Consider the following 20,555-nt stretch of genomic DNA (forward strand, 5'->3'; position numbering starts at 1 on the left):
AGGCACCCAGCTGATGCCCCCGAATCCTCAAGGAGCGCAGGATGTAATGGGAGGAGACCCCAGCATCGAGCTGCCCCATGGGGAAAGCCCAGCTCCTGTGATGTGGACGCTTGCGATGCCCCCCCCTGCCCCAGGGCACCTGCAGGCTGCAAGCCATGGGTGGAGACAGACGAAGAACCAGGACCCTCCCTGGCTAGTGGAGACTCCTGCCCCCACCCTGGACTGACCAACTGCGCCTCTGCCACTCTAAGACCACCCCCCAGTGGCCTGAGGATTGTCCCCCTCGTTAAGGAGGTGAACGGTGCCAAGACTCGGCAGTTCGCCCCCCTCTGGCTAAGAAAGGACTCCTCTGATCCAAACCCGGCTCTTCCTCTGCTCCTTCTGTGGGCATGGACAGGAAACACCCTCAGGTCTAGCTTCTCCTCCTGCTAGAGGCTGGTAGTTTGGTAAAAAAAAAAAAAAAAAAAAAAAAAAAAAAAGCAAGCAATAAAACTAAAGCCACAGCCGTTTTCCATGGACATGGGCTTTATTGGGGGACTAGGGGTGGAGGGGACAGGGAGCTGGGACTGGTGGGGTGGGGTGGGGCTTCTTGCATTTTAATGTAGTGCATGTGGCCTGGAGGTTAGGAGGTGTGAGAACAGCTGTAGAAGTGAGAGGAGCGGAAGAGAAAATCGTGGGATGGACACTTTCCCAAGGGAAGGAAGCCAGCCAGGCTACGGGGAGGAAAGGTACCCTTCAAATACAAGACTCAGTCAAGGTCACTGCTGTTGCCAGATCTCCTAGCCCCCATAAGCCACACCCCAGCTCATGCACCTGATGCCTGCTCCCCGTTAGCCCCCTCGATTTCCAGTGGAGACAGAGGGGTGACTGTAGGGACTGGGGACACCTCTCTGCCCTCCAACCCCCCTGCTCAGGAGAATGGATTCTGCTGCCCCTGGCCTCCCAGCTGGGGTCAGGTCAGGAGGAACCTGTTGCCCGGCCGCCCCTCCCCAGCCCCTCACATGAGGTTGCAGCTCTTGGCTCGATCCTTGTGCATCTCGCCCTCGCTCCCTCTGTCTGGCCGCCCTGACAGCTGGGCTGATCGCTGCAGTCCCCTGCGTGAGTCAGTACGGCGCAGCTGCCTGTGGCCACGGCCAAGGGAGGCCACTGTGGCCACGTGGAAGACATCCCTGACGCTGCGCTCAGAGGACCGGGAAGAGCACTCAACGTAGGACACGGCCCCCACCTGCTTGGCCAGAACAGTGCCCTGGGGACGAAGCACATGGGAGAAGAGAAGGGGTTCAGCCAGCTGCAGGGGAGGGGCCTGGAGGACAGAGGCCCGGGGCCAGGTAGGGAGACTGAGAGGGGCCACGGTGAGAGGCCTCGGCTGGGTTAGGCAAAGGTCAAGGGTCCCACCTGCTCATGGGTAACGGGGATAAGCCTCTGCTTGGACAGCTCCCTCAGCGTGGCCAGGTCGGTCCTCATGTCCAGTTTGCAGCCAACAAGCACAACCTTGGCGTTGGGGCAGAACTCCTGAGCCTCCCCCTGCCACTGTTCGGGGGAAGAAAACAGAATGGTGGAGGGTTAGAGGGAGGCCCAAGAGGAAGCCCTTCCTTCCTCAAGTCACGCAAAACCCAGTACCCCTTGGGACCCTCCCATGTGGGGCAGGAGGTACCAGGGGGTGGGGAGAGAGGGAGGATTCGGGTGGGGCTGGGGGGACCCTCTTTCTCCGTCAGTGACCATGAAGGGTCTGCCAGTGTGCGACCTCCCATGCCCGCTCCCTTTTCCCATCACTCCTCTGGGAACAGACCAATCCTCCCTCCCCGCTGGGAGCTGGGGCTGCCCTCCCTGACTTCTGTCCATTCACCATGGGCCTTTCTCATGGAAATAGGGGCCTAGAGGAGGCCACAGGGCTTTCCTAAGCCCCTCCATCTGGGGTTCCCACACCCAGGGAGTTGGGGGAGCACAAGAGCCATCATTGAGTACACCTCTGGCTCTCCGCATCTCCCCATCTCCCCTGGCTGCATTTGGTAACCAGCTCTGAGCTCCCAGCTGGGGTCAGGGGTCAAGAGGTCAAGAGAAGGACAGGAGGAGTGGGAGGCAGGGGCGAGGCAGGGTGAGTGCTTCCCCCACTCTCAGGCTGATGGCCGTGCCCCAGCCCTCACCCTCGTCCTGACTCATGTTGGTCAGGACCACGGTGTCCAGTGCCCCTGTCCGGCTGTCCTGCTCCCCCGGGCTCCCACCTTCTTGAGGACACTGTCCAGTGTTTCTGGCCGGCTAATGTCGAAGCAGATGAGCACGGCGTCCGAGTCAGGATAGGCCAGAGGCCGGACATTATCGTAGTACGAAGAACCTGAGAGAAGACGGGGAGTGAAGGAACAGACAGGGGGCTGAGTGGATGGGGGGCATGGGAGGGGATCGGGGGCCCTAGAAGTCCTGATCCAGGGTGCGGGAGCAGAGAATGGAAAGCAGAAGTGTTAGGACCTGCCAGGGAGGCTGTGGTTTCTGCGGGCTGGAGAGCAGCAGAGCAGGGGGGACTCGATCCAGGCAGGGAACCGCTCTGCTTCCCTACAGGTCTCGAAAAGTAATCACTCTCCATCTTCCCTGAGTTTGGGGCCCCTTGACAAAGCTCATGAAAGCCACGAATATTCCGGCAACATTCCGCATGCACTTTCCGAGGCTTTGCGGGGCATCTTCTGAAGCCCCCCTCCCCGGGGAGTGCATGGAAACAGAAACCCCTCCACACGGGGGGGGGGGGCAAGGAGCAGGGGCGGGCAAGTGCTCTCCCTCCCTCTGGGACTTGATCGCAGATTTCTCTAGTTCAAACTAGACGCCACCTACCCCCACCAAGAAAATCAGTGTCTTTTCTACACTGGGTCCTGTCCTCTAAGAAACACCGTCCCCAGACAGAAGCCCCTCCTTCCCAGCTCTTCCAGGGAGGTGGAACCCAGCCAAGGGGCTTTCTCCCTCAGGACTGGGCTTCTGCCAGGCTCAGCAAGTCCTGCCTCAGTTTCCCTAACTTTAAACAAACTCGGTTTTCCTTCCTCCTGCAATTGGATGGGTGGGGCGACCCGAAATCTAAGGTAGGGGCCCTTGGAAGTCAGGGTGACCCCGAGGGACCTGGCTACCTGAAGTGTCCCACATGTTGAGCTCAATGCGGCGCTGGTCGATCTCGAAGCTGGCGGTGTAGTTCTCAAACACGGTGGGGACATAACTCTGCAGACACGCAGGGGTCAAGATGAGACTCCCCAGACCAATGCCCTCCTCACGCCCACACCCGATCCAGCCCCGTCCCTGCAACCCCAAGTTGCTCTGGGGGTGGGTGAAGGGGAGATCCTGGGAGCTGCCGCCGCCGCGGAATCCGCGCCAGGCTCCCAGGCCCCTCCCGGCCGCTCGGCCCCTAGTTCGTCCGCTGTTCCCGGCCCAGGACCTCCAGCGTCGCCCAGGCGCTCCCTCCCAGACCCTCCGCGTCTCGCCAGCCCAGTCCACCGCACTCTGCTCCTGAGTCCTCCCACCCCAGTCCTCCGCAGTGCTCCCGAAGCCCCCAACGCCTCCCCCATCCTCCGAGTTCCGCGCTCTCTCGCCCCCGGTAACCCCGGCATCGGTTTCCTTTCATCCTCGGGCTCCCGTCACCCCCTCCTCCGGCAGCCCCAGCGCCCCCCTCCCACGGCGCGGGCCCCTCACCCCGGGGTAGGCGTCCTTGGCGAACACCTGCAGCAGCGCCGTCTTGCCGCACTCTGCGTCCCCCACCACCACGATCTTGCAACGGCCGCTCTGCCCCTCCATAGTCCCGGCTACTCGCCGGCCCCCCACGTCGCCCCCCTCCCGGGCCCCGCCGCCGCCTGCGCCGCCGCCTCCCCCGCCGCTGCAGCTGCAGCCGCTCGGGCCGCCGACACCGGCATCTCGCGGGCCCGCGCCGAGCCCCCGCCCGGGGCCGCGGCCCCCCCACGCCCCGCCCCCAGCCCGGCGGCCGCGCCCCCGGCCCCGCCTCCCACCCGCGCAGCCGGGGGCGGGGCCCAGGAGATGTGGGCGGAGCTTGGGGAGCGCAGGGCGGGAGCCGGGTTGCGGCGAGCTCTGGGACTCTCAGGGGTCAGGGGCCCCTGCTGGGTTGACGCAGGCAGCGCCGGGTTTGGCTTCCTTGGGGATGGGGTCGGGGGGCCGAGTATGGGTGAAGTTCCGAGGGGCGGGGTGGGAGCAGCACACGCGCGGGGCTCGGGCCTTCGGGGTGGCCCTGCGTGCACGCAGGTGTGTTAGTGCGGACACGCGCGGTGACGGCCATCCACTTCCTGAACACAGGGGGGCGTGAGATGGCAAAGGGAGGAGCGAGTCGTTTCGGCTTTGGCTCCCGCCTCCACGCTCACGTCCTGGCCGGGGTCCCGATGACACGCGGGTACGGACTCCAACACTTCCGTAAAAAAGGCGCTAACTCGGTGGCTTTGCGTTCCCGTGACGATGTGCGGTCGGGTCCGAGTGCGGGGTGACGACGGCAGGCCTGGGCCAGCGGGAAGCCTGCACCGGGCTCCCCCAGTTTCGGGAGAGCTGCGTCCTCTGGCGGATGCTCCGGGAGATAGGGACAGTGAGAGCTGACAGCTCTGCGGGAGCCAGAGACAAGAGCCAAAGTCACTTTCAGGCTCGATTCAGGGACCAATAATCAAGCCACTGTTTCCCATTTGCATGGCATCATTTACCCTTTTTAAAAAGATCTATTGCAAGGCCGGCGCCGTGGCTCAATAGGCTAATCCTCCACCTTGCGGCGCCGGCACACCGGGTTCTAGTCCCGGTCAGGGCGCCGGATTCTGTCCCGGTTGCCCCCCTTCCAGGCCAGCTCTCTGCTATGGCCAGGGAGTGCAGTGGAGGATGGCCCAGGTGCTTGGGCCCTGCACCCCATGGGAGACCAGGAAAAGCACCTGGATCCTGGCTCCTGCCATCGGATCAGCGCGGTGCGCCGGCTGCAGCGGCGGCCATTGGAGGGTGAACCAACGGCAAAAGGAAGACCTTTCTCTCTGTCTCTCTCTCTCACTGTCCACTCTGCCTGTCAAAATAAAAAAAATAAAAAAAAAAATTTAAAAAAAAAAAAAAGATCTATTGCATTAATTAAAAGGCAAAGTTAGAGAGAGATCTCCCATCCCCCGGTTCACTCCACAGATGACCACACTGGCCAGGGCTGGGCAAGGCCGAAACCAGGAGTCAGGAGCTTCTTCTGGGTCTCCCACGTGGGCTGCATTGGAAGTGGAGCAGCCGAGACTCGAACCGGTGCCCATATAGGATGCTGGCATTGACAGCAACAGCTTTACCTGCTACGCCACAGCGCCGGCCCCACCTTTGAAAAGTGCATCCTGAAGTGGAAGATACTTGATTTAATTTTGTCTTCTCCTACATAACCCTGTAGAGAAAACTGGGGCACGGCACCAGCATTGTAACCATGTTGCAGAAGGGAAAACGAGACACAGCATCAACCAGGTCAGAACGCCTTGAATGTTTGGCCTCCTTGCTCCTACTTCAGCACTGTAAGATCACAGCGAGTGATCCCTGTCTGGGTTACTTAGGAGTAGAGCCAGGGCCTGAGTCACAGGGTTCTCGTCCACAGGTGGCTGGCTCCCCAAATCTGGTGCACGCTCAGGATTTGGGGTTGATAGCTTTAAATTGACATAAGGCTTACTATGAATAAATCAGTCGAGTCGCGGTGTTGCACGACCCCAAGGATGTCCCCTCGTGCGTCCGCCCGCATAAGTCAACCGCCTGCCCCCGGAGCGCTCGCGGCCTTGGCCTTGGCCCTTAAAGTCGGCGCGCGAGTCCCCGCCCTAGCCCCGCCCCGCCCCGCCCCGCTGCGCGCAGCCGTGGCTCCTCCCGCCCCCGGCCCCGCCCCGCTGCCCGCAGCCCTCAGCCCGCAGCCGCGGCTCCTCCCGCCGCGCGCCCCGCCCTCCCCAGCTGTGCACTCTCGGTCCAGCTGTGCGCGCACGTCGGGAGTCCCAGCCATGTCCGCCGAGAGAGAGGTGGCCGAGGCGGCCGCCGTGGTGGCGGCGGCCGAGGCAGGGGCCGGGGAAGACACTACTTCTCAGCCCCCGAAAGCCGAGGCGGCGAGCGACCCCCAACCGCCCGTGGCCTCCGAAGGGGAGGCTGCAGCCCCGCCGCCGCCGCTGCGCTGCCTGGTGCTCACGGGCTTCGGTGGCTACGACAAGGTGAAGCTGCAGAGCCGGCCGGCCGCGCCTCCGGCCCCCGGGCCCGGACAGCTGACGCTGCGCGTCCGGGCCTGCGGGCTCAACTTCGCCGACCTCATGGCTCGGCAGGGGCTGTACGACCGGCTGCCGCCGCCGCCCCTCACCCCCGGCATGGAGGGCGCGGGCGAGGTGATTGCGGTGGGCGAGGGAGTCACCGACCGCAAGGTGAGCGGGCAGGGCCGTGGGGGCCGGAGTGGGCGGGGGCCGGGGGTGTGGCAGCGCCCAGGGAGCGGGCGCGAACCCCGAGGACGGCACGGAAGGCGTAGGAAGGGAACTTGGGCTTTGAGACCTCCGGAGAGGAGAGCAAGCTTTGTTCGGGGTGTGTGTGTGTGCATGTGTGTGCATGGATGGCGTTGTCAGCCCCTTCCCCAACCATTTCGCTTGTGGCCGCCGCCCAGAAGCGGTGGTGGGGGGAACAATGAGGCGCCCTGCGCATGCGCGCGATGACCTCTATCCCCCCCATCCCGTACCACTCCCCCAGTGAGACCTCACCTGTACCCCTGCCCCCTCTACAGCCTTCGGGTGATGGTGAGGGTCTGTGACCCTCGCGTGACGATTGGGGCCCCCTTCGCCGAGGGCGCTCAGCAGCTCTGCGGCGGGCCTGGGCGGGGGCGCGGGGACCGTGCCAGAGCCCCAGTCACATGCAGCCCCGTGGTCTGCGGGGGCGAGAGGCGGCCCCTCCCCCGGCGGAGCCCGAGAGGGGGGCCACGCCCATCCCGGGGAAGACGGAGCCGCGCACCGCTGCGGCCGCCGCTGCCAGTTTGGCCTCGGGGTTCCGGATCTTTGTCTCGGGCTCTTGGCTCCCGGGACCGAGTGTCTCCTCCTCCCGTGACTCAGCCATCGGGCCGCGACCCCGGCGCTGCCCTTGGGAACTTCCGGGCTGAACAGCCTCTGCCCGGCCGGGCGGAGGACCCCCGCCTCGGAAACCCGAGCAGTGCCGGCGCAGCCAGGGGTGCGCGAAGGTGTGGCACCGAGAGCAGGTTAGCCCGGCCCGGCCGGTCTGTTTCCGCAGTCCTCGCCGCAGCCCCGGACAGGGGACGATTCCTAATGACCGACTTTTGTGGGAGACCTGGGGCCAGGCCTCTCTGCACGTCCTCGGGGGGTTCTTTTCAAATCGGGCCCCTTGCAAGAGAGGCTCCTGGGAAGCTGCCTTCCTGGATTTGTTGGATTTATCCTGCCGCAAACAGCTGCTCCCTGCATCGGCTGTGGCCCCACCCTTGCACTGACCTCTCAGTACAGAGATCCCACTCCCGAGAAGGTGCTAGAAGGAATGGAGGGGGGGGGGCACAGATATTTGCAGTTTGTGTTACTGCTGAAAGCCTCCTACCTAACCTCTTCCCCACGCTTTCCGCCTGATAAATACAGGATATCCTGCCCTGAGCAACCTCACGTGAGAACCTGGATTCTGTGGGCAGGGTTCTCCCTCCTGACATGGTGGTGACCTCCAATGGGCTCCACCTGACCAGTCTTCCCAGTTCTCCAGGGCTGTTCCTGCGAATGGGTCCTCCTGTGTTCCGGGGTGGGACATTCCCAGTGGTCCCCAGGTCTCATCCTGGACAGAACCGTCCGGGAAAGGTCCCAGCCCACCGCAGACCTCCCCCTCCGTGGAGTGTGGGGGCTTGAGGACATGCCCAGCCTGCATGGAGGTGCTAACCTCTCCCTCACCATCCTGTCCCGTGAATCCACAACATTCCTGTCATTCCTGGCCGGGACCAAGACAGACCCAGATTGCCCTGGCACGGCACGCACACCTGTCTGTGGGCACGGCACTCACACCTGTCTGTGGGCACGGCACGCACACCTGTCTGTGGGCACAGCACTCACACCTGTCTGTGGGCACGGCGCTCACACCTGTCTGTGGGCACGGCACTCACACCTGTCTGTGGGCACAGCACGCACACCTGTCTGTGGGCACAGCACGCACACCTGTCTGTGGGCACAGCACGCACACCTGTCTGTGGGCACAGCACTCACACCTGTCTGTGGGCACGGCGCTCACACCTGTCTGTGGGCACGGCGCTCACACCTGTCTGTGTGCTGCTGCTTCCCTGAGCCTGGCCACTGCGGTCCTGGAGGGAGCACTCATCTCAGCCCTGGTTCCCACCTGCAGGCGGCAGAGAGTAGGGAAAGGCTCTCCCTGGCGTGTGTGTGTGTGTGTGGGGGGGTGTCCTCGGCCCCTCCTGCACTGTCTCTGGGCTCCTGGTGCCGGCTCAAATGCAGCTTCTCCTGAGGGGGTCACACCCAGCCCTGACGGCTCAGAGCCTGTGTGCACGTGGGGCCCTTACCCCATGACGGTGCAACTTCCCACTCCTGCCTGTTGCTGCCGTTATCATGGCTGCTGGCCAGCATTACCCAGCGCTTTCTGTGCGCCAGACACCGTGATAAAAATCAGTGAGCGATCCCCCCCCTCCATTTAATCCTCTTTTAATTGCCCTAATTTCCAGATAGGAAAACTGGAACTCAAAAGGGTTAAGCAGGGCAGGTGTTTAGCACAGGTGTTAAGGTGCCTGCCTCTCCTTTCAGACTTCAGATTCCTGCTAATGCAGACCTGGGGAGGCAGCAGCGATGCTCAAGTGACTGAGCTCCTGCCCCCCGTGTGGGGAGCCTGGAGTGCATTCCAGATCCCGGTGTCACTTCCCAAGGCCACTGCGGCCATCTGGGGAGTGAACCAGGTGAACCGGTGGATGGAGGTGTCACTTTCATTTTGTTTTTATCTAGTTGAAAGGCAGAATACACACATTTACACACACACACACACATCTTACATCCACTGGTTCATTCCCCAAATACTTGCAATGGCTGGGGCTGGGCTACTTCACAGCCAGGAGCCTCGAACTGCATCCCAGCCTCCCTCACAGGCAGCAGGGACTGAAGCACATGGGCTGAAGCAGCTGCTGCCTCCCAGGTGACACATCAGAGTAGCTGAGACTCAAAGCGACACTCCCCTATGGAATTGTGGGTACAGCAAATGGCAGTTTGATCAGCTGCACCACAACGCCAGCCCTACGTACAGATTTTAAGGTCTATCTATTTATTTGAAAGGCAGACTGACAGGGAGAGAGATTGTCCATTTGCTGGTTTACTGCCCAAACGTCTGCAACACCTGGGGCTAGGCCAGGCTGAAGCCAGGAGCCAGGAACCTCTCTCTCTGTGTCTCCCACGGGGGTGGCAGGAACCCAAGTACTTGATGCTTCCCACGTGTGTTAGAAGGGGCTGGATTGGAAGGACAGAGTAGCCAGGGCAGGCACTCTTATATGGGATGTGAATGGCCCAGTAGTGATAAATAATGAAATTTTGAAAAGATTAAGAATTTGTACTTGCCGAGGGTCACTCTGTGAGTGAAGAGTGGAGCCATTTTTGTAATGGAAGCAGTTAGATGTCATTTAGTGCAAACTCCTCACCCCCAGGGGTGTCCCATAATCTCAGGTCTGTCCGGTGGAGCTAAGAGCAGTGTCCACCTCAGAGGACCGGTGTGAGCATTGAGCAGTGATGGGAAAGCACTTGGAGTAGCACCGGGCCCTCCGGGAGCGTAGACAGAGGTGAGTGACAGCTGCTGAGAGTAGCACAGCTGGACGTCATGACAGCCGCCGCTTCTCTAGGGGGTCCCGCAGCCAGCAGGTCTCCTGGGCGCGTGAATGGGTGACTGAATGGTCGTCTTCCGTTTCTCAAGACAGGGGACCGTGTGATGGTGCTGAACCGGTCAGGGATGTGGCAAGAGGAGGTGACAGTGCCCTCGGCCCAGACCTTCCTGATGCCCGAGGCCATGACCTTCGAGGAAGCTGCTGCTCTGTTGGTCAATTACATCACAGCCTACATGGTCCTCTTCGACTTTGGCAACCTGCGGCCTGGCCACAGCGTCTTGGTACACATGGCAGCAGGTGACAGGTCCCTTCCTTTTTTTATATTTGAAAGGCAGAAGCACAGAGAGAGAGAGAGAGATCTCCCATCCACTGGTTCAGTACCCCAGTGAGTGCAGCAGCCAGGGCTTGGCCAGTCCGGAGCCAGGAACTCCATCTGGGTCTCCCACTCGGACGACAGGGGCCCACCGTCTGCTGGGTCATCTGCTGCCTCCCAGGGGTATTAGCAGGAAGCTGAGTCAGAAGCAGGGAAGCACTCTGAAGTGGGATGTGGGTTCCCCAAGCAGTGGCTCCACGCGCAGCACCACAAAGCCTGCCGAAGTCCCCTCCCCCACCCCTCTGCCTCACCCCACCTAGATTTCCATCCAGGCTCCTTCCCTGTGGCCTGTGTGGCTTGTTGTCATGGCAACTCCAGGCTGCCTGGTCTGTGCTGCCCAGAGACCTGTGCAGGGTGGTTGCCAAGGTAACGCTCAGGCACCAGTGCGGCCTGGTGTGCCGTCAGCAACGTGTCCTTGGCTGGCACCTCCTCCTCTGCAGTCCCGGGAGATGAGCCTAGGTGCAGGGAAGCTGATGGGCCAAGTCCTTTGGGGGCGAGTGGTTGCTAGGAGACTCCCTATCCCCTTGCTGCAGGGGGCGTGGGCATGGCGGCCGTGCAGCTGTGTCGCACAGTGGAGAATGTGACGGTGTTCGGGACAGCCTCGGCCAGCAAGCACAAGGCACTGCAGGAGAACGGAGTCACACATGCCATCGACTACCACACGGCCGACTACGTGGATGAGATCAAGAAGATCTCCCCCCGAGGTGGGGGGCGGGGCCAGGTGGGCTGGGTGGGTGGGGGACATGGATTTCCGGGCCCGAATCCTGATCCTGGGTCTCCTACTCCGTGACAGGAGTGGACATCGTCATGGACCCTCTGGGTGGGTCAGATACTGCCAAGGGCTACAATCTCCTCAAGCCCATGGGTAAAGTCATCACCTACGGTGAGTTGGTGGGGAGGGATGGAGAGAACATGTCAGGGGCAGGAGGGCGGGTCTGAGGGCTGGGAGGTAGCAGCCTAGGGTTTTTGCATGAAGCAGGGGTAGGGACTCGGGCACCCTGAAGAGAGCACCAGGGTTAGGAGAGGTCCGGTGCGTTCCGGCCCCGTGCACCTGTGCTCTGTAGCAGGCAGGGTTGGGAATGGCGGTCAGATCACTGCCTTCCCCGGTATCAGCCACTTCCGTAAGTTCTGTGTCCTCTTGGGGCTCCTGTCTGGGGATTATTCTGATGTAAACCAACCAGTCCACCTGCCCTCTGCCCTACCTCCCTGGGCCTCTTGGGCGAGCTGCATTTTAATTAAAAAAAAAAACAGGAGGCAGAGGAGTATGGGCTCAGACACGCAGGGCGGCGCCTGTCACCTGCACTCACAGGCCGCGTCACCTTGTCCCTCAGGAATGGCCAACCTGCTGACGGGCCCCAAGCGGAACCTGATGGCGCTGGCCCGTACGTGGTGGAACCAGTTCAGCGTGACAGCCTTGCAGCTGCTGCAGGCCAACCGGGCTGTGTGCGGCTTCCACCTGGGCTACCTGGAGGGGGAGGTGGAGCTGGTCAGTGGTGTGGTAGCCCGCCTGCTGGCTCTCTACAACCAGGGCCGCATCAAACCCCACATCGACTCCGTCTGGCCCTTCGAGAAGGTGAGTGTGCTGGCCTTGCTGGGGGCGGGGCCTGGGTAGGACTGGGGTCCCCCTGGGGGGGGGCAGGGCCGGCGGCCTTGGGGGCCGATGGCACTGAGAGCAGGGTCTCCTCCCCCTCCCCAGGTGGCTGATGCCATGAAGCAGATGCAGGAGAAGAAAAACGTGGGCAAGGTCCTGCTGGTGCCTGGGCCGGAGAAGGCGAACTAGGGCGAGGGGCCGCGGGACGTTGAGACCAGGAAAGGAGCGTCCGTGAGCCCCGCTCCCTGACCACCTGACTGTCACATGCCATCGTCCATCATCGTGCTCTGCCCCCTCCTCCAGGGTCTCAGTGGCGACCCCCCCCCCCGCCCTGTTCTTTTCTCTACGGTCAGGGCTGCCTCCCCCCCACCTTCCTGCCCTCGGAAGAGGTTGGGAAGTGACCACTTGGATGTCAAGGCCCTGCCGGGGGACAGGGAGGGTCAGAGGGAGGCCGGCTGCTTCCTGTCCCTGCCCCTGCCCCCCGCCCCCGGGTCTGTTGTGCTGCTTTTGTGCCAAGGTTAGCCAATCCCTCCCCGTCCTGCTCTGTGTGCTTCCTGTCTCATCTTCCCGCCTGCCCCTGCCCCACCACCTCCCCAAAGAATTGAAACAGCTCAGGATACGGGGCCAATCTGTGTAAGTCCGGCTCGTCCCTGTCTCTCCCTGGTGTCCCTGCGGCCAGGGCCAACCAGCGCCCAGCCCTGGGCTTGATCGGTCCCCAGCCCTGTCTTCTGTCTCCAGCTTCGTAAGCACAAGGGGCCTATTCCACCCACTGGTTTCCTGTCACTCTGAACCAAGGCTGCCTCCTAGCACACGGGCAGGAATGAGACGCGCTCCCCTAGGTCACAGCTCTGCCGGGATGCTGGGCACCCCCGCTTTTCCCGGAGGCCTCTGCGTTTGCTCTCAGTGCCTTAGCCACAGAAAACCTGTGCGTTGGTGTGGGGGCGGGGAAGGGCCCTGTCTCTGGCCTCCCCCTCCACCCCTGTACTCCCCAGTGCCTTGTTCTGGTGGAGCTGGGGTTTTACGCCTCCCCAGTCCGACAACACTGCCAAAAATCTGTGTATGTGCCAGTGGTGGGGGGGTGGCCTCTTGGGGTGAGGGTGGAAGCAGTTGCCCTGACTGTGGCCGTTTCTGTCGTGGGTGAGGAGAGCGAGATGAGGGTAGCGTTTCCCAGGCAAAGCCCCCGAGAGCAGAGCGAAAATCCAAGCACATTCCCTTGATGGGAGGCAGCTTTGCCGTCTTGCCCGGAGCTCGGGTGTGGAGATGGAGCAAGGGAGGACCCGGGCCACTGGAACCAAAGTGGGGACTTGCTGGGGTTGGGGAGGGGACTCCCCCTGCCTGGGGGGCTGTGATGGGGGGAGGGTCATTGCCCCCAGCCATTGCTGGGGGGGAGGGGAGGGCTCAGTCTCTGCATTGTCTCCATGAGGCCCAAACGTGGAAAGTGCGATTTCTGCTTTTGTGTCAATAAAAAGCCAAACCCTGGCTCCTGGCTGCTGCTTCTGAGAGTGGAGAGGGAGGCGAGCCTGTGGAAGGCCCGTGCTGACGGCGGGAAGGCGGGGGACGCTGCCCTCCCTCTCAGGCTTCCTCCCTTTCCTGAATGAAATGACATGGAAGAAAGGGTGTGTGGGCACTTTTACTGTTCGGCAGCCATCGCAGACTGGGATGCTGCCCCCTGCTGGCAAGCACGGAGATCTCTAGCACCGGCCCCGACCCCGGGCGCTCTGAGAACCGCAGCAGGGGCTGGGGAGGAGAGCCCTCCCCTAGCGCGCCTCCGAGGTGAAAACCGCCAGGCCCTGCTGTCCCGCAGGCACGACCATCAGGGCCTCCACCTCCCCACCCCCGCGCGTGGGCTTCTGGAAGTGGATCTCCAGGAGGTCGTGCAGCTCCGGGCCGTCCAGGATGTCCGGGATGTTCAGCACCAGCACTGAGCGAGGCACTGGCTGGGGTGTGACCTGCAAGAGGAGGCGGGAGATGGCAGAGGCTCTGGGAGCCAGAGGCTGGGGGCGGAAGCTGGGGCAGGCAGTGCCCCGTGGGGGTATGGGAGGGGGCAGGAGGCCTGGAGCGGCTGGCAGTAGGCTGGTCAGTAGGGCTTGGGGCAGGAAGCAGACCGACTACCTGGCCCAGCCTCCGCTCTTCACTTACCTTGACCTCCTGGATCCTCCCACTCGTGTAGGGAGAGACTCTCAGCGGGACCTCCTTCCCGCCCAGCGGCACTTTGAACTCGCCGATCTGGCAGAGGCGCCGGGCCACTGGGGAACAGGCCGGGTGGACCTTTGGCCTTGTGCACCCGGTTCCCTCACCTCCCTACCGGGAGGCCCCAGGGACCTGTACCTTCCTCCTTGGCAAAGCGCAGCACCACACTCCCGTGCAGCAGCTCCCGGGTCTCCACGTCCCCGCCCCCGTTCCTGGTCTTGCCAAAGAAGATCTCCAGCTTGTCCAGCAGCTCCTCCTCTCCCAGCTGGAGGCCAGCGGGGAAGCCACTGACCAGCACCATCTGGCCGCTCATCTCGCTGCACACCTGCAGGAGACGGGGGGGTGGTGGTGGTCCCAGACATGCCCAGGTGCATCTCGCCCCTTGCGTGCCCAGGCCACGGCTGTCCTGTCACCTGGATGGTGGTCACCATGGGTAGCTGCACGGGCTGCACCTGCACCTTCAGCTGGCAGTCCTCCATGTCAATCCTGTGCTTGCTTTGTCGCAGCACCTGCTCAGCCACTTGGTGGCCAGGAGGACAGGTCAGTACTTGGAAGCCTCCCGGTCTCCTGCCTGAGGCTGCTCTCGGGCTCACCTTTGGGGTCATCGAAGGTGACCAGGGCCGAGCCTCCCGGCAATGGGCAACAGATCCGTAGGTTGGAAACCAAAGTTCTGGGGACGCCTCTGTCCTGCTGAGTGTGTCCGTGGAACACCAGGGGGATTTCAGGCACTGGGAATGGGACCTGGAGGTGGAAGAAGGGAGACTGATACACACACTCTCCCAGGATGGTCTCAATGGCCAGGGTTGGGCCAGCTGAAGCCGGGAGCCCAGAACTCCATGTGGATCTCTCACATAGGCAGCAGGGGCCCAAAGAAGGAGCTGGATTGGAAGTAGAGCAGCTGGGATTCAAACCCGCACTCTGATGCCAGATGCCGGCATTGTAAGCAGTAGCTTTAACCTACTGTGCTGGCCCCAAGATCTTTACGTTTTATTTATTTGAAAAGCCCACAACAGCTGGGGTCAAAGCAAGGAGCTACAAATTCCATCCGTGTCTCCCTTGTGGGTGGCAAGAACCCAAGCACTTTGGACTGTGATCTGTTAGGTGCATTAGCAAGAAGCTGGACCAGAAGCAGAGGTGGGACTCAAACAGATGCTTTGCTACAGGGCACAGGCATCCCAAGCAGCAGCTTAACCCCCCACGCTGCCACGCCCATCCCTACATACAAGCCTGGGAGGGTGGCAGCTCCACCTTACAGAAGAGAGGGCTGACATTCAGAGAGTTCAAGCAACACACCTAAGATCACACAGCAAGGAATGGCACAGCCACGACTCAAACTAAGAGCTCCAGTCTACTCCCTATCTATCTCCCAGCTTACCTTGACTTTGGGGGAGTCCTTGAGCTTCCCTCTCAGCTCCTGCAGCCTCATCTGGAGTCTGACCTGCTCTTCCTGAAAGGCGTGGAGCACCTGCGACAGCAGAAAGGACCAACCGGAGATGCACCTGCCCCGAGGTGAGCACACCCAGGCGAGGGGTGGGCTCATCTGGACTCCAGCCTAAACCCTTTATCCTGTTCTGGGCTGCTCTTGGCCCATTCCCCTCAGGGCATGGCAGGTGGGTGTCACAGAATTACAGAGAGCAGGAGAGACAGAGCTCTTCCATCCACTGGTTCACTCTCCAAATGGCGGCAACGCCTGACGCTGGGCCAGGCTGAAGCCAGGAGCCAGGAGCTTCATCCAGGTTTCCCATGTGGGTGGCAGGGATCTAAGGACTTGGACCATCTTTTGCTACTTTCCCAGGCACATTAATGGGGAGCTGGATCGGAACTGCAGCAGCCAGGACTCAAACCAGCGCCTGTACAGGATGCTGGGGATGTTGGCGTTGCTGGCGGCTGCTTAGCCTGATGTGCCACAACACCAGTCTTTGGCCTTGGGTTTGAACAGGAATAGTTGGCTGTTTTGTGAATAAACGGGTGTGCAGAAAGGCTGTGAGCAGAGGCCATGGCCCGGTGAATGACAGAGGCCAGACCAGGTGGGAGCAGTGAGGGGGAGGGGCAGTCGCTGCTGGACTGGAGGAAGGGCGTGGCAGGAGAAGATCCACTAGACTGAAGGCTGCCCTGGGGGAGTCTGGGTGGAAGAGGAGGGGCTACTTGTGACCGCACTCGCATGAAGCGCCCCTCCGACCTCGTGCTTCTGCTAATGCATACACGGGAGGCAGCAGGTGATGGCTCATGCACTTGGGTCCTTCCCACCCATGCGAAAGACCTGGGTTGAGTTCTGGGCTCCTGACTTCGGCTTGGCCCAGCCCCAGCTGTTGCAGGCATGTGGACAATGAGCCAGCAGATAGAAGATCTCTCTGTCTCTGTCTCTCTGCTCTTCAAAGAAAATTAAATTAAAAATATGTGTGTATATATGTATATATATTTTTTCTTTTTTTTTTTTTTTTTTTTTGACAGGCAGAGTGGACAGTGAGAGAGAGAGACAGAGAGAAAGGTCTTCCTTTTGCCGTTGGTTCACCCTCCAATGACCGTGCTGATCCGATGGCAGGAGCCAGGTGCTTCTCCTGGTCTCCCATGGGGTGCAGGGCCCAAGCACTTGGGCCATCCTCCACTGCACTCCCTGGCCACAGCAGAGGGCTGGCCTGGAAGAGGGGCAACCGGGACAGAATCCAGCGCCCCGACCGGGACTAGAACCCGGTGTGCTGGTGCCGCAAGGCGGAGGATTAGCCTAGTGAGCCGCAGCGCTGGTCAATATGTGTGTGTGTGTGTGTGTGTATATATATATATATATATATATATATCAATCAAACAGATTTTGGGGGTATGTTTGTTTTAAAGATTTTTTTGACAGGCAGAGTTAGACAGTGTGAGAGACAGAGAGAAAGGTCTTCCTTCTGTTGGGTCACTCTTCAAATGGCTGCCACTGCCGGCGTGCTGCGCCGATCTGAAGCCAAGAGCCAGGTGCTTCCTCCTGGTCTCCCATGGGGTGCAGGGCCCAAACACTTGGGCCATCCTCCACTGCACTCCCGGGCCACAGCAGAGAGCTGGACTGGAAGAGGAGCAATTGGGAGAGAACCGGCGCCCAACTGGGACTAGAACCCGGAGTGCCGGTGCCGCAGGCGGAGGATTAGCCTAGTGAGCCGCAGTGCCGGCCGAATTTATTTATTTATTTTTTATTTTTTGACAGGCAGAGTGGACAGTGAGAGAGAGAGACAGAGAGAAAGGTCAAGATTTATTTTTAAAGATTTATTTAGTTATTTGAAAGGCAGGGTTACAGAGAGGCAGAGGCAGAAAGAGTGAGAAAGAGAGAGATCTTCCAAGCACTGGTTCACTCCCCAGATGGCCACAATGACCAGAGCTGCGCCAATCCAAAGGCAGGAGCCAGGATCTTCTTCCAGGTCTCCTACATGGGTACAGGGGCCCAACACAGCGCTGGCTCTTAACTTCTGATCATTTCCTTAAAAGGAAGATTTTTAATTCATTAAAAAAAATTTAGGGACTGATGCTGATGCTGTGGTGTAGCAGGTAAAGCCGCCACTTGCGGTGCTGGTATCTCATACGGGTGCCAGTTTGAATCCTGGCTGCTCCACTCTGATCCAGCTCCCTGCTAATGCACCTGGGAAAGCAGTGAAGATGGCCCATGTCCTTGGGCCCCTACACCCATGTGGGAGACCTGGAAGAAGCTCCTGGCTCCTGGCTCCGGATTGGCACAGCTCCAGCCTTTGCGGCCAATTGGGGAGCGAACCAGCAGATAGAAGGTTCTCTCTGCCTCTCTGTAACTCTTTCAAATAAAATAAATAAATCTTAAAAAATAATAATATAAAACAGCGAAATATAAAAGTATTCAAGGGGGCTGGCAGCACTGAGATAGTGGGTTAAGCTACCACTTGTGACACTGGCATCCATAACAGGGTGCCTGTTCCAGTCCTGGCTGCTTCATTTTTTTCCTTTTTTTAAAAAATTTTTAATTTTAAAGATTTATTTTATTTATTTGAAAGACAGAGTTACAAAGAGAGGTACAGACAGAGAGAGAGGTCTTCCATCCACTGGTTCACTCCCCAGATGGTCACAATGGCCAGAGCTGGGCCGATCCTAAACCAGGAGCCAGGAGCTTCTTCCCGGTCTCCCACACAGGTGCAGGGGGCCAAGGACTTGGGTCATCTTCTACTGCTTTCCCAAGCCACAGTAGAGAGCTGGATCAGAAGTGGAGCAGCCAGGACTAGAACTGGTGCCCGTATGGGATGCTGGCGCTTCAGGCCAGGGCATCAACCCACTGTGCCACAGCGCTGGCCTCCGGCAGCTTCATTTCTGATTCAGTTTCTACTAATGGGAAGGCAGTGGATGATGTCTGAAGAGCTGGGCCTCCTGCCACTCACGTGGAAGACCAAGATGGAGCTCCTGGCTCCTGGCTTCAGCCTGGCCATTATGGCCATTTGGAGAGTAAGCCAGTGAACACAATAGCTCTCGCTCCTTGCCTTCCAAATAAATACATAAATAACCTTTCAAAAAACCAAAGTGTGATCTCTATTCTGTTGATTTAAATATTTTAATTAAATGCACTAGTGCTTGGGGCCCTGCTACCCACATGGGGCACTGGGATGAAGCTCCTGTCCCTTGGCTTTGGCCTGGTCTGGCACTGGCCATGGCGGCCATCTGGGGAGCAACCCAGCAGATGGAAGGTTTTTCTTTCTCTCCCCTCCCCCTACAACTGTGACTTTAAAACATTTAATTCATAAGGATATCTACTAATGCACAAAATGCTGAGGAATTAGACAGCAAAAGGTGAGCAGTTTCTGAGCACACGTCTTCCTGTTAGGTGGATCTAAGTGCAGAGTTGGCAGGCGGAAGAGGCGGGGGCGACTCCAGACCACGCTGGGAGCAGGGATCTGAAGAGGCGAGCAGCGGCGACGTTAACCACGGGAATGCACGTCAAGATCTAGCACTCAGTACGTGCTTGCCAGTGGACTGAGTTCTTACAGTGTGCTTTATGGGTTATTGATTTATTTGAAAGGCAGAGTTAGAGAGACAGAGAGAGATATCTTCCATCTGCTGCTTCGCTCCCCAAATGGCCACAATACCTGGGGCTGTAGCAGGCTGAAACCAAGAGCCAAGAGCTTCTTCCAGGTCTCCCATGTGGGTGGCAAAAGTCCAAGGACTTGGGCCATCCTCCGCTGCTTTTCCCGGGCCATAGCATAGCAGCTGGGACTAGAACCAGCACCCATATGGGATGCCAACGCTGCAGGGGGAGGATTAACCTACTGCGCCACAGCACCGGCCCCCAAACCAAGAAGGTTGATCTAGGACCTGTGGTTTTTCTTACTATACTCAAGGGGCAGTCGAGAAACTTCCAGAGATCGATATATAAAGGTACTCAAAAAGTTCATGGGAAATGGAACTTTTTGAAGCCTTCTTGTATGCAGGATTTCTAAACTTCCTGCACTGAACTGATTATTTCCATTTTGAAACTGTTTTGGAGTCCTCTCACACTTGCAGTAGCATCAGGGAGGACAAGGGTGAGCACACTGCAGAGAAGACTGTTTGCAGAGTGCCTTCTGCACTCCAGGCACTGCGCTGGCCACTGGGAACAGCAAGGAGCCGGCTGCACCAGCGTGGTCTAGCCCAAGTAGGGGCATTCATGGGCTGGAGTGGACAGAGGGAGAACACTTCTTCCTGCCCCTGCAGAGAGCTCCAGGTGGCGATGGAAATGGGGGGGAGGGGGACCTCAGGGATGAGGATATCACTCATCATTACAACAATTATTTGGGTCACAGAATTCAACGGCACTGGTAGATTCTCCCTCCAGAAAAACTCAGGTTCACCCAGGAACCCGTGAGCTCCTAGGGTGCAAGTTCTTGGAGAATTCTTTGATGCAACAGGGAACAGGGGACTCAGGGGGAGGCAATCCCAGGCCATAAGCAGGTGTGAGCTAGGCGGAGGGCAGTGTTGTGGATTAGCCGCGTTAGACCTCACTGCTCCATCCGGCTCCCTGCTAGTCAGCCTGGGAGAGCAGCAGGGGATAACCTGAGTGCTTGGAACCCCGGACCCAAGTGGGAGACCCCGATGAAGCTCCTGGCCCAGCTCTGGCCATTCAAAGAACCAGCGAATGGAAAACCTGTCACTCTACCTTTCAAATAAATGTCTTAAAAAAAAAAAAAAAAAAAAAAAAAAAAAAAAAAAAAAGATGGGTAGGGGACATCCCGGCTGCCAGGTGCTGCCACCTAAGACCCTCTGCTTGTTACCACCCCAGCACCCTGCCCCTCACTTACATCTAGCTTCACTGATGCGGGTCTGGGGTCCATCTGGACAGAGCCAAGGCTGCAGAGCTGGGTACAGAGGCAGGGTCCACCGCAAAACTCTCGAGGGACTTCGGTCTCCCCCAGCGGCAGCTGGGCTGGCCAGAAGACACTTGGGAAGGTTCTGCAAGCCAGTTTACTTCCACTTTCGCTTCTGGGAAGTCCCTGCCTCTGAAGCTGGCCCGCCCCTGGGAGGAGCCTCCCTGGTCTTTGAGGTCTGCTCCACCCCACAGCGAGACCTCACTCAGGCCCCAGCCACCAGCAGAATCTGCCCTACTTCCCTAAAGACCAGAAGGATGCTGGGTAGGGACGCTGCAACATTTGTCAACTCAGACA

General features: G+C 59.7%; 3 protein-coding genes across 5 annotated transcripts; 1 reads left to right on the forward strand and 2 right to left on the reverse strand.

Annotated features, from left to right (window-relative positions):
- Window positions 1-507: 507 nt before the first annotated feature.
- On the reverse strand, window positions 508-3,921 carry RND2 (Rho family GTPase 2). The gene is made up of 5 exons (XM_051825702.2): window positions 3,664-3,921; window positions 3,108-3,195; window positions 2,223-2,332; window positions 1,396-1,530; window positions 508-1,246 (listed from the first exon to the last, which is right to left on the reverse strand). The coding sequence occupies exons 1-5, from the start codon at window positions 3,763-3,765 to the stop codon at window positions 998-1,000; spliced, it is 684 nt and encodes a 227-aa protein (XP_051681662.1). The 5' UTR covers window positions 3,766-3,921; the 3' UTR covers window positions 508-997.
- A 1,953-nt stretch (window positions 3,922-5,874) lies between these two features.
- Window positions 5,875-13,221, forward strand: VAT1 (vesicle amine transport 1). The gene is made up of 6 exons (XM_051825701.2): window positions 5,875-6,362; window positions 9,868-10,075; window positions 10,685-10,855; window positions 10,945-11,034; window positions 11,483-11,724; window positions 11,848-13,221. The coding sequence occupies exons 1-6, from the start codon at window positions 5,955-5,957 to the stop codon at window positions 11,929-11,931; spliced, it is 1,203 nt and encodes a 400-aa protein (XP_051681661.1). The 5' UTR covers window positions 5,875-5,954; the 3' UTR covers window positions 11,932-13,221.
- On the reverse strand, window positions 13,087-20,379 carry IFI35 (interferon induced protein 35). Of its 3 annotated transcripts, XM_008271536.4 has the most exons (7): window positions 20,193-20,379; window positions 15,308-15,397; window positions 14,526-14,673; window positions 14,346-14,452; window positions 14,071-14,257; window positions 13,882-13,988; window positions 13,357-13,691 (listed from the first exon to the last, which is right to left on the reverse strand). In XM_008271536.4, exons 1-7 carry the CDS (start codon window positions 20,223-20,225, stop codon window positions 13,500-13,502), a joined length of 864 nt encoding a protein of 287 aa, XP_008269758.2. In that variant the 5' UTR covers window positions 20,226-20,379; the 3' UTR covers window positions 13,357-13,499. The 3 variants fall into 3 exon arrangements, with proteins under 3 accessions (XP_069916756.1, XP_008269758.2, XP_017204701.2); XM_070060655.1 differs by lacking the exon at window positions 13,882-13,988 and having other exon boundaries at window positions 13,087-13,691; XM_017349212.3 differs by lacking the exon at window positions 15,308-15,397 and having other exon boundaries at window positions 20,193-20,372.
- Window positions 20,380-20,555: the final 176 nt, after the last annotated feature.

Source organism: Oryctolagus cuniculus, chromosome 17 (assembly GCF_964237555.1).
Source record: "Oryctolagus cuniculus chromosome 17, mOryCun1.1, whole genome shotgun sequence".
In the NCBI taxonomy this organism is placed as follows: Eukaryota; Metazoa; Chordata; class Mammalia; order Lagomorpha; family Leporidae; genus Oryctolagus; species Oryctolagus cuniculus.